Genomic DNA, 12,104 nt, shown 5'->3' on the forward strand with positions numbered 1-12,104 from the left:
AAATGATCCAAAACACTAATGACACTGGTACCATTTTTTCACTTGGATGAAAGAGGGGGGAAATGAGAGAAGTGAATAAATGAATAAAATATAAATATAATAATAGAACCCATTAAATATTTAAAATAACAACTGATTAGTCTGTGACTGTCTGTTTTTTCAGTAGTATTGTTGCAATGGGCGACACTTCCAGATACTTTGTGAATAACACTAGGAAGAGACACTGATTAGTTTGTTACCATCCAGAGTCCTACACCCCCTGTGAGGAGGTTAGTAGATGACAACATACCAAGCTCAGCCCCCTCCTTCTTCTCTGATCACTCAACCTCTGTGCACAAAAAAAAAAGGGGGAAAGGAAAACATCCCACAAGGTTTACAATCCAAACCTGTCACATGAAAGCCTGAAATCAATCCCACCTTGAGGAGCAGAACAGAGGCAAAGGAGAAGCAGGGGCCAAGATGACAGGAAGGAGACACATATAACTAAGAGGTGTCCCTGCAAATCCAAATCCATGGTCAGACATCTCTGCCTTATGGGGGAGAGGAGAGGGGTCTACAGAGGATCCATAAAACCTGGGAGATCAGAGCAGACAGAAAGAAGAGGCTAGGAATAGAACAGATGTAACAGAGAAGATCCGCACAACTCACACTACTAGAAAAAGTCCAGAGATGAATCCAGTAGACTCAAGAAGATCCCCTGGAGAGCAACTACAAGAAGTGATTAAACTCCAAAGATAAAATCTGCAAGACAAAAAAAAAAAGAGATCAATTTCCAAGTGGAGGTCAAGAAGACCTTCAGAGATCCTGCAAACACTTCCAGGAAGAATCAAGTTCCGAAGACAGATCTCCAACCAGAATAGAAAAAAAAGGAGGATCGAGCTCCAAAAGAAGTTCTGCCGCAAGAAGAGAGCGGACCAGAAAGGGAACTGCTCTCCTGGAGGCGCAGCCAGGAGCAGCTCTGGGACCGTGTGTGAGACTTCCAGTGTCCTTCACTTGTCTTCCAGAGGTCTGGGATCTGCATTTAGAGCTCCACCTCCAATATTATACAGCAGGCAGGCAGAGCAGCTCCAGCTATAGTCTGACTTGTGCTTCCTTCTTTCTGAACCTTCACCAGTTCTTCTACACGTTCCACTCTTAACAGTCTCCTGAGCGCCCCCTGTAGCTCATCCCTGGTGGTGTGCTGTTTGTCCAGCGCATGTTTGAAGACCAACAAGGCTTCTGAAGATCAACTTGAAGTGGTTGGGGTGTGAGAGCAGAAGATTTCACACAGCTGGGCAAGGAGGGGGCAATGTGTGAGAGAGGTGCCCAGAGGATCTGCCTGTGCCTGGGCTGCCTCCTGCTGCTTGTATCCCTAGGACTGGCTTGGACATACAGGGAGGAGGTGGAAGCAGACAGGTGGGTACCTTAAGGTTACTTATATATTTCTAATTTGTGTCCAGTGTATCTTTGATGGATTGTCACCTTCAGGTGATGGGCCACCTGCCAAGACCTTCCCTGCCGATACCTCAAGTCTTGGGTACTGTATAGGGCATCTCAGGTGATTGCATCTGTTTCACTGATCTCTCTATGGGCCGATTTTCTCGGACGAGCGCTACCCATGGTTTTTACGGACAGCACTCGTACCTATGATATTCTGTGGGGCCATTCACATGTCCGACTTTTTCCTAGGATCGAGAGGTCTGCGGAAAAAAAATCAGACAAATGTCCAATTTTGATCTGAGTGTCGGATCAATATCGACAATGCAAGTGTATGAGTTGGTGAAAAAAAAAATGGGACCAATCTCGGATGACATCCGAATGCTGTCCGATTTTCACAGACTAACAGAATGGAAAAGGTGGAGAGACTATTGTTTTTTATTTTTCGCCCCACATCCATGAAAAACTGATACCACTCTGATCAGATTGATCGGACCGATTGTCGCGTGACCTTCCTGACTGACGGGACGTTCACAGTGGGCTCGGATGCTCAAAAATGAAATTCGCAAAAGAGTTCAAGGGGGGGGGGGGGCAAATAAAAATCACTTTAACATCGATCGTCATAGTTTAAGGCCACGTTCGCACGGTCAGTATTTGGTCAGTATTTTACATCAGGAGTGGAACAATCTGAGGAAAAGTCTAATAGAAACACGTCACCACTTTATCTCCCACTCCTGGTTTTGGCTTACCAATAGGGATGTAAAATACTGACCAAATACTGATAGTGTGAACGTGGCTTCAGGTATTTTTTTCTACTATATATTAAAAAAAAATTACAATTAATTCACAAATTCAAACATTTTGCAAACAAGGTGGGCACAACATTTTTTTTTTTTCACGGTGGAGTCGCAGACGTTGCGTAGAAACATTACAGGAAAGTCTCTTTGTATATATACAGTAAATATATATATATAAAAAATATTGTTATTCCATATTTCGTATTCATTTCATCACTGTCAGACTTTACACACTTTTTGATAGCAGCAACCTGCAAATTACATCAGTTAGGGACTGCTCTAAGATGGGTGTACCTTGGCGTTGGTGGAGCGGCTTAGTATACATTTTTTGCAAAAAAACGTATCAACCAAATACCCTGTTTTGTCATCATCTTTTTACTAGCACTTGCGCTTTACTGTTACTTTTTTACAAAAGAGTATTTTTATACATTTGTTATACTGTGTTTTTTTTTAAATCGCTCACGTAGCCTGAGCTGTTCCGCGGTGGTGCTGAGCGCCTGTCTCCTTTAACAGCTTTATAACCTGATCACTTTACCATGGCAATTACTCTCTCACGGACCTGTCCACATTTTCTAATTACTCCCAACATTCCAGCTTACAATCCTATTCTGTGCCGTAGGAAGCCAGTAGTAAACCGACCAACAGGTACCATAAAATCTATATTTTTCCCCATGACTGCCTTGTAACTTCACGTAACTCTACTCTTAAATTTCCGAATTGGAGACGCCTGCGTAAGATTAAAACAACGCGTTGTTGTTTTTTTTTCTTCCAGAAACAGCTCCGCTCTTGTCCTTGGGCTGTGTCTGGTATTAGCCCCATCTACTGTGCGTCAGCTGCAGTTCCAGACCCTGCCTAGGGACAGATGTGGCGCTCTTTCAACAATATAGCAGTAATAAATAGTTTTTGACAATTCAAGAAATTTTTATGCCACCATCACGTCGTAAAACAGAGTCATTACATATTGGGTTGTGAGCAAATATGCAGGTTTGGCAGTGACTGGTCAGAATTTTAGAAGGTAAGTGTAAAACCAAGTTTATTACTAGTGATGAGTGAGCGTGCTGGGATAAAGTGTTATCTGAGCATGATCTTGTGCTAACCGAGTGACTTCGGCGTGCTCGAAAAATATGTTCAAGTTCCCGTGGCTGCATGTCTCGCGGTTGTTCGACAGCCGCAACACGTGCAGGGATTGCTTAACAAACACGGAGTCCCTGCATGTGTTGTGGCTGTCGAGCAGCCGGGAGACATGCAGCCGCGGGGATCCAAACATATTTTTCAAGCACGCCAAAGATAGTCGTTAGCACCCGAGCATGCTCAGATAACACCTTATCCGAGAGCGTCCATTCATCACTAGAGCTGACCATTCACGCCGAGTTTTCTGCTTGGGAGACGCTCTACACTTAACTTTTTTTTAGAGCATTTTGCCATCATTTCTAATTGGATACTTCATGTTTAAATGGAGTGAAAAAAAAAACGACAAAAAAAAGTAAAAAAAAAAAAAAAAAAAGAACATCACCCCGCCGAAAGCCAAAACTATGGGAAAAAACGCTCATGATATGACCAAAAAAAATCAGGCAAAAGTTGGTTCAGAAAAAACAAACATGCGAGTTTCCAGAAGCGTCTTCTGCTTGAAAAACATGACAGGTTCACCCAACGTTAATAGAGATTGTGTGCAAATAGCCTGGGGGGGGGTTCAATTCATCAAAGCCTTTTCTGGCAAAAAAAAAGCTTTCATTTTTTTTGTGCAACCCAAAGTTGTGCAAAAAATGTGTTTTTTTGGCGGTTTCAAGCCATTCTTGGCCAAGCTATGACAAAGTGGGAAGATCTGGGGCTTGACGGGGTGTGATGGCCGCCGCTCGTCAAATTCATGATCAGCAGCGGTGTTCGCTATGCCACAAATCTTACTCCAGCAGAGGCTACCAGGCGCTGCGCCTAATTAATTAAGAGGTACGGATCAGGAGCGTTCTCTCATCAAAACCGGAGAGAGAATCACCAGTCTTGATGAATCGACCCCTCGTTGTTTTTTTTTAAAACTAGTATGTATAAACTAGTGATCGTCTTCCAAGCAGTAGCTGCTAATGATGAGCGAACGTGCTCACATAAGCTGTTATCCAAGCATGCTCGGCTGCTAACCCGAGTGTCTTCGGCGTGCTCGAATAGTATGATAGAGTCCCTGCGGCTGCATGTTTCATGGCTGTTCGAGAGTCGCAGTTAGTGCCCGATGCTAAACGCCAAACATGGATTTCTCCCGCAACACCGTTGCAATGTTTGGAGTTCCGGGAGGAGTCTTGGAGGGGAGCGAGAGAGAGAAGGAGAGGAGAGAGAGGAGAAACAGGAAAGAAAGATAGAGAGAGAGGGAGAAAGAGAAGAGAGAGGAAGAGAGAGAAGGAGAGGATAAAGAGGAAAGAGAGATAGGGAGAAAGAGAAAAGAGAGAAGGAGAGGAGAGAGAGGAGAAAGAGGAAAGAAAGAGAGAGAGAGGGAGAAAGGGAAGAGAGAGAAGGAGAGGAAAGAGAGGAGAAAGAGGAAAGAAAGATAGAGGGAGAAATAGCAGAGAGAGGAAGAGAGAGAAGGAGAGGAGAAAGAGGAGAGATAGAGAGAGAGAGAGAGAGAAAGAAGAGAGAATTTTCCATCCAAAGTTCAGATCCTCATTGTTTTCAGTGGGGTTCGGGTTCTGGTTCAAGTTCGTGTACAGTTCTGGTACCCAAAATTAATTTTACACTAAGCTTCGGGTCAGCTACCAGCACCCGATCATCTATGGGTCCGCTCATCCCTGCACATAACCTAAATGTCCTTTTCGCAGGCAATGTAGCACATAAGGCGCCACTAATAAATTGTGCTGTAAATGGCGCCAGCATACTGCCGCATCGCAGTATTTGCCAGGTTTGCCCCATTGCTGCCAGACTCACTATACATCCCGATATAATCTTATATTAGGCAATCACTTACAGTGCAATTACCTAAAAAAAAAGAAAAGTGCTTCCTAACAACAGTCTTTACTTTAAGATGTTCCCCTGCCGCCCTTCTGTTGACTCCTGCTTGTTCTTTATGATCCGTAGGGAAGTCTGTTCAGAGAACAAAGTCACCACCACCAAGTATCCCTGTCTGAAGTCTACGGGAGAGCTGACCACCTGCTTCAGGTGAGTGCTGCGGTTCCTTTCCAGTGATTGGCTGCGGTTTGTTGCCACGATGTGGGCGATAAACAGCGTGTCCGGCACCGGGGCGTGCACGGTGTTCCATCTGGGTGATTAAACCCTTTGTTGTAGTCGATCTTTGCGGTCATTTCACGGATTGTGATCTCCTTACCGTGCGGACAGAAGAATTATCCGCACATGTGTTTTAAGTGAAGTCAGTATTCACATTCGTTCCTCGCCTGGAGGTTTCACCTGAATTTAGCATTTATGAAATCGAGGATGAGGGGTCCGCTTGTTGTGAGCGTTTTGAGTTGTTTAATATGTGGATGCATGAAGATGGGGTTCCAAAAAAAGTCAGTAAAGAGACGTAGCAAACGCTGCAGTTGTGCCATTTTATTGTCTGTTTTTGGTGGGTTTTTTAAATTGCGCCATCTTTAAAGTCTATTTTATATGTGATCGCTTGTTTTTTTATGTTGGTCATTGTAGACCCGGTTTGGAAATTTTGGCTGATTGTGACTTTAAAAAAAAAAGTCATAACGTTTTTGCACAATTATACTCCGCTCCCCTGTTGTTACATTTCAGTGGAAAATGCGACTTATTGAGCTAAAAAAAAAGGTCATAAAACAGTTTAAAGACAAATACAAAGAGGATTTTTTTTATATGTTGCATAAAATTCGTGATCCATGGGCTGCAGCAATATTTAGGAATCTGGAGGAAAAATGCCAACGAATATTACAAGACAGAAAAAAAGAATGATGAATCGGGTCCACAGGATTTACATCAGCAATCTACCGCCAATCTGCGCAGATCTCCGCCAGACTTTATTTATAAGCTGTCAGTGACGGCGATCCGCACATCTACTGCTGCAGAAATCAGTGACCTCAGCGGTCAGGCACTGAACCTACTGATATTACCGAGAAAACGCCGGATACACAGAAACATAAATAATAGATAGATAGATGGACCGACCAGAATGATCAGTTCTCTCCGCAGACTGTGACTTCTGCACATTACATCTGGGATTCCTTGTGCTTCGCCTCCCATCCACGATGGGTCTTACTCGCCGCTCGCTTTTTATTAGGTGATACATACTGTATGGCGCGATCATGTCGCACGTCTATGGAGATCGCCACTCATTTCTGCTCATTTTTGAGTCTTTGCTTCAATATTAGGGAATTGCACATTTAGCAATTATCCTATATTTCCAGAATCGCCTTTGTTATTTGTGTAAGTGATTTAGGCAATTTTGGGCTAACATAGTAACATAGCTATTAAGGTTGAAGGAAGACTTTAAGTCCATCTAGTTCAACCCATATCCTATCCTAACTTGCCCTAACATGTTGATCCAGAGGAAGGCAAAAAAAAAAAACCCATGTGGCAAACAGTAAGCTTCACATTGGGGAAAAAATTCCTTCCCGACTCCACATACGGCAATCAGACTAGCTCCCTGGATCAACGCAATATTAAGGAAACTAGTGTATATACCCTGTATTATTATACTTTTCAAGAAAGGCATCCAGTTCCTTCTTAAATTTGAGTAGGGAATCACTCATTACAACATCATATGGCAGAGAGTTCCATAGTCTCACTGCTCTTACAGTAAAGAATCCGCGTCTGTGATTATGCTTAAACCTTCTTTCCTCCAGACGTAGAGGATGCCCCCTTGTCCCCATCACAGGTCTAAGAGTAAAAAGATCATTAGATAGGTCTTGGTATTGTCCCCGCATATATTTATACATTGTAATAGGATCACCCCTAAGCCTTCGATTCTCCAAACTAAATAACCCCCAGTGTAATAACCTGTCTTGGTGTTGCATCTTCCGGGCCCTTCTGCATTATCTGTATCAGGATCTCCCACCACTGACGTAGTGTGGGTGGTCAGCGTCTGCAGCTAGCCATGTATTTTGTGCCATCTGTGGACCATTGTCCTTCCACAACTCCAGGATTGAACCCCTTATTTTCCAAGCACGCATATTATATTTTAGCAAAATACTGCTTATTGTAGGTTGCACTTTGACTTTCTATTTTTTAGATTTTTGCCCGTATAAAATGGTAAAAAAAGTCTACATTGTCATATTTTTTCACATTTTATTTTTCATTTCATTTTTTTTGCAACTATTTTGTAACCATAGGCCTAGTTTTAATCTTAACCCTCACCCTAGTTTTAACTCTCACCCTAACCTAAAGAATAGACCTAGCTTAAATCCTAAAAATAACCCTAGCTAAAACCCTAACCCTAAACTAAACCTAGGCCTAATTCTAGCTTAAACACTAGCACTAATACAGGCTTGAACCCTCAGCCTACCCCTAAGATTAACCTTAGCCCTGACCCTACCTTAAACCTTAGCCCTAACCTTAATATTAAATCTAGCCTTAGCCGTAGCTTTAACCCTAGCCCAAACTCTAGCAGTAACTCTAATTCTAGCCATAAACCTAGCCTCAACAATTGTCCTGTCTTAACCCTAGATTTAGCCCTAGCCATAACCTTAGCCCAAACCTTTGTCCTGTGCTATCCCTAGCCCTAACCCTAGCTTTACCCCTAGCCTACACTCTAGCACTAATTCTAGCCATTACCCTAGCCTAAACTATCGTCCTGTTCTAACCCTATCCCTAACCCTAACTTGAACCCTAGCCCAAACTCTACCAGTAGCTCTAATTCTAGCCATGATCCTAGCCCCAACTATTATCCTGTCCTAACCATAGATCTAGCCCTAACCATAACCCTAGCTCCAACCATCGTCCTTTCCTAATCCTAACTTTAAGCTTAAACCAATCTCTAGAACTAAAACTAATCATGGCTTTATCCCTAGCCCAAACTGTAGCACTAACTCTATTTCCAGCCATAACTCTAGCTCCAGCCATCATCCTGTCCTAACCCTAGCCCAGCCCTACCTTTAACTCTAGCCTAAACTCTGGCACTATCTCTAATTCTAGCCCCAACCATCGTCCTGTCCTAACCCTAGCCCTAACCCTAACTTTAAGCCTAAACCAAACTCTAACAATAAATCTAATCCTGGCTTTAACTCTAGCCCCAACCCTTGTCCCACCCTGACCCCTATCCCTAGGGTTGGTAAAAGACTCGAAAAACTAACGTTTATTATAATGATAGCGTTTGTTCATATTTACAGTTTTTACATTTGGTGCAGTTCTCCAAGCAGGTATCTGTCATTCCTCACCCAAAATTTGGTGCCACTACCCTCACCTACCCACCAACTATTTAACATTTTTAAAACTGTTGTCTAATGTGTCAGCGGGGTACTGCTATATCGGCTGCCCCTTTAGATACCCCCTCCTTCTTACTAACTTTTACATCTCATATCACAGAACTTTCAAAAATGCTAAAAAATGCAGCCAGGACCCCCGTTTCGACGCACTATTTCACTAAAACATGCCACAGGGAAAGGTGTAGATGAACTCTTGACTCGGAGCGATTCTGCTCTAATCACGCAGGGGGGTTGGGGACCCCCCATTCTCCGCAGACTGGACCCCCAGCAATCATAGATTTATAACTCATCCACTGGATTTTATGTTGCGACGACTCCTTTAAATGGCAGTTTAACCTCTGTTACATCTGCGCTGTAATATACATGTGTTTTAAATACTAACCTGCTCTTCAATCTGTCTGCACGCTCCTTGTTCTTGGTAAGTGTCCTTCACGCGGCTCTTGAGATGCATTCCTTACATTGCGCACGCAGCTCGCTGGCTGACAATGCTTTGTGCGAGAAGCAGAAGTGGCGAAGATGTAAGAGTAACCGTGAGCTGCCTGTATGACACTGAGGAGAGGCGAAACCATCTGTATAAAAACATACATGTGTAGCCAAGATTACCTGAACACGGATAACGCTGCGCTGGGGTAACATTAAGTCACATGCTGTCCATTTCCTTGTGATCCTCCTTGAGATGGTTCTACTCTTTCATTGGAGTCCAGCTGTGTTTAATTAAACTGATAGGACTTGATTCGTAAAGGCACACATCTGTCTATATAAGACCTCACAGCTCACAGTGCATGTGTGGCGTTCCTGTGGTCTCAGTCGCCACAGGGTACTGCACTTCATCCAGAGGTGTGGCACTCTGCTCTCGGGTAAGGAAAGAGCACTGCCAGGATTCACACACCAGCACCCAACACTAGTCCTCGCCTGGCCAGGGGGGAGTTAAGTAGAGAGTGTGGGTGGAGAAAGTAGAGAAGGGGCGGGGCTTAAGGGAGTGACAGTTGGTGGGAGGAGTTAGTGCTGAGGTAAAGAGATTGTTCTGGAAAGAGTCAGTCAGTCAGAGAGTGGTGTGAGAGGACCGAAGTCAGTCAGGAGGGAGAGAGATGGAGTCGCTTGTGGAGATTGAAGCTGAGTGCAGCTTGTCTCCAGACTAAAAAGAGTGAGAGAGACGGAGTGAAGATAGAGAAGAAAGGAAGGAAAGCTCCAGGAGGAGAGGAAGAAGAGGTCTTAGGGGCACGGATAGTATTAGTGAGCAATCCATCCGTGGGGCCCACATCCACCGGCGTGGTCGCTGGAGGGACCAGGTCACAGTTAAGGGACCGGACCCAAAACTAGTGGAGAAACTAAGGACTCATCTAGGAAACCGGAGGCCGCAGTATATTTTTGTGCTGCAGCCAACCCCACATTCCTTCGCCAAAAAGGCAGACATATAGGATCCAGGGGTCTGACCAACGTCGACCGACAAGATCCGAGTCTGCTGGCTCGGGACACTGTGTGTGAAGACTCAGGGCAGGAGAGGTGGTAGCCAGCGTAGTGAGACGGCCAGGAAAGGAACATCAAAAAGAGATTTCTGGACCACAAGCCTGGAGGACACAGCACTGGGGGCTGTAACAATTGAACTGTGAGTAAAAGTGTGAAGACTGCACCCTGCTGTGTCCTCAGAATCATTTACTGCGTCTTCCACCCTGCACTGCACAACCACCACAACCACCATTATCTTCAACACCATAATCTGCCCTGGGGAATAGCTCTACCTGGGGAGAGCTGAACCAACTCTGCTGCATCAACAACTGCCCCAGTGGACTGAATCTGCAGCGTCGGCTAACACCTTACTTGCCGAATGCCACAGGTGGCATCACTAATCCCTTATAAACTATTATTTCCCCTTTCCATCATTTTTATTGGATGCCCAGGGCCACGGACCAGGTCACTGCTGCCGTGGCACATCCCCTTAAGAACCGACCTGGTACTGAGTACCCCCACGGCCCTGGCGGGTGCTCCACATGTCAGACCAAATGAGAATCATGAGGTCAAAGGAACAGGCCAGGGAGCTCAGAGACAGAATTGTGGCAAGGCACAGATCTGGCCAAGGGTACAAAAGAATTTTTGCTGTACTCAAGGTTCCTAAGAGCACAGTGGCCTCCATAATCCTTAAATGGAAGACGTTTGGGACCACCAGAAGTCTTCCTAGAGCTGGCCGTCCAGCCAAACTGAGCAATCGTGGGAGAAAAGCCTTGGTGAGGTAAAGAAGAACCCCAAGATCGTTGTGGCTGAACTCCACAGATGCAGTAAGGAGATGGGAGAAAGTTCCACAAAGTCAACTATTGCTGTAGCCCTCCACAAGTCGGGCCTTTATGGCAGAGTGACCCGACGGAAGCCTCTCCTCAGCTCCAGACATATGAAAGCCCACATAGAGTTTGCTAAAAAACACATGAAGGACTCCCAGACTATGAGAAATAAGATTCTCTGGTCTGATGATACAAAGCTAGAACTTTTTGGTGTTTTAATTCTAAGTGGTATGTGTGGCGAAAACCAGGCACTGCTCATCACCTACCCAATACAATCCCAACAGTGAAACATAGTGGTGGCAGCATCATGCTATGGGGGTGTTTTTCAGCTGCAGGGACACGACGACTGGTTGCAATTGAAGGAAGCATGAATGCGGCCAAGTACAGCAAAATACAGGATGAAAACCTCTTCCACAGTGCTCTGGACCTCAGTCTTGGCCAAAGATTCACCTTCCAACAAGACAATGACCCTAAGCACACAGCTCAAATGACAAAGGAGTGGCTTCAGAACAACTCTGTGGCCATTCTTGATTGGCCCAGCCAGAGCCCTGACCTAAACCCAATTGATCATCTCTGGAGAGACATGAAAATGGCTGTTCACCAACGTTCACCATCCAACCTAACAGAACTGGAGAGGATCTGCAAGGAAGAATGGCAGAGAATCCCCAAAAACTTGTTGCATCATTCCCAAGAAGACTCATGGCTGTACTAGCTCAAAAGGTGCTTCTACTAAATACTGAGCAAAGCGTCTGAATACTTATGACTATGTGATATTTCAATATTTCTTTTTATAATAACTTTTCAAAAATTTCTACAGTTCTGCTTTTTTTCAGTCAAGATGGGGTGCAGAGTGTACATTAATGAGAAAAAAATGAACTTTATTGAATTTACCAAACTGCTTCAGTGAAACAAAGAGTGAAAAATTTAAATGGGTCTGAATACTTTCCATACCCAATGTATTTTGTCCCTGGAGCCGCCAGCTTTTAGTCATGGAGGCGTACACGGGACAATTACTGTCACCTCTTGCTATACTGTGAGCGGCAGCTGTAAGCATGCTGCAGCACTTTGATTGTCAACCGGCTTCGCAGTGCATCTGTGCAGATCGAGCTGTTAATCAAAGTGTCGGGGCACGCTTACAGTTTAGCAAGAGGTGATGGTATCCGCTCTATGCATGCTCACTTAAGTTAAAGCCGGCGGCTCTTGGGAAGAAAAAAAAGCTAATTTTCTCCCAGTAGCTGCACTACCAATAAGGTGGCCGGACAGCA

General features: G+C 44.5%; 1 protein-coding gene across 1 annotated transcript in view; it reads left to right on the top strand.

The window, feature by feature from the left end:
- Nucleotides 1–248: 248 nt before the first annotated feature.
- CCBE1 (collagen and calcium binding EGF domains 1) overlaps nucleotides 249–12,104 on the top strand; it is a 381,954-nt gene continuing 370,098 nt past the window's right edge. The window contains exons 1-2 of the mRNA XM_073584790.1: nucleotides 249–1,395; nucleotides 5,268–5,348. Of these exons, the coding sequence (XP_073440891.1) occupies nucleotides 1,289–1,395; nucleotides 5,268–5,348 (188 nt within the window). The 5' untranslated portion in view covers nucleotides 249–1,288. The remainder of the gene's footprint in view (nucleotides 1,396–5,267; nucleotides 5,349–12,104) is intronic.

Source organism: Dendrobates tinctorius, unplaced genomic scaffold (genome assembly GCF_039654945.1).
Source record: "Dendrobates tinctorius isolate UK_male_01 unplaced genomic scaffold, ASM3965494v1 ptg000085l, whole genome shotgun sequence".
In the NCBI taxonomy this organism is placed as follows: Eukaryota; Metazoa; Chordata; class Amphibia; order Anura; family Dendrobatidae; genus Dendrobates; species Dendrobates tinctorius.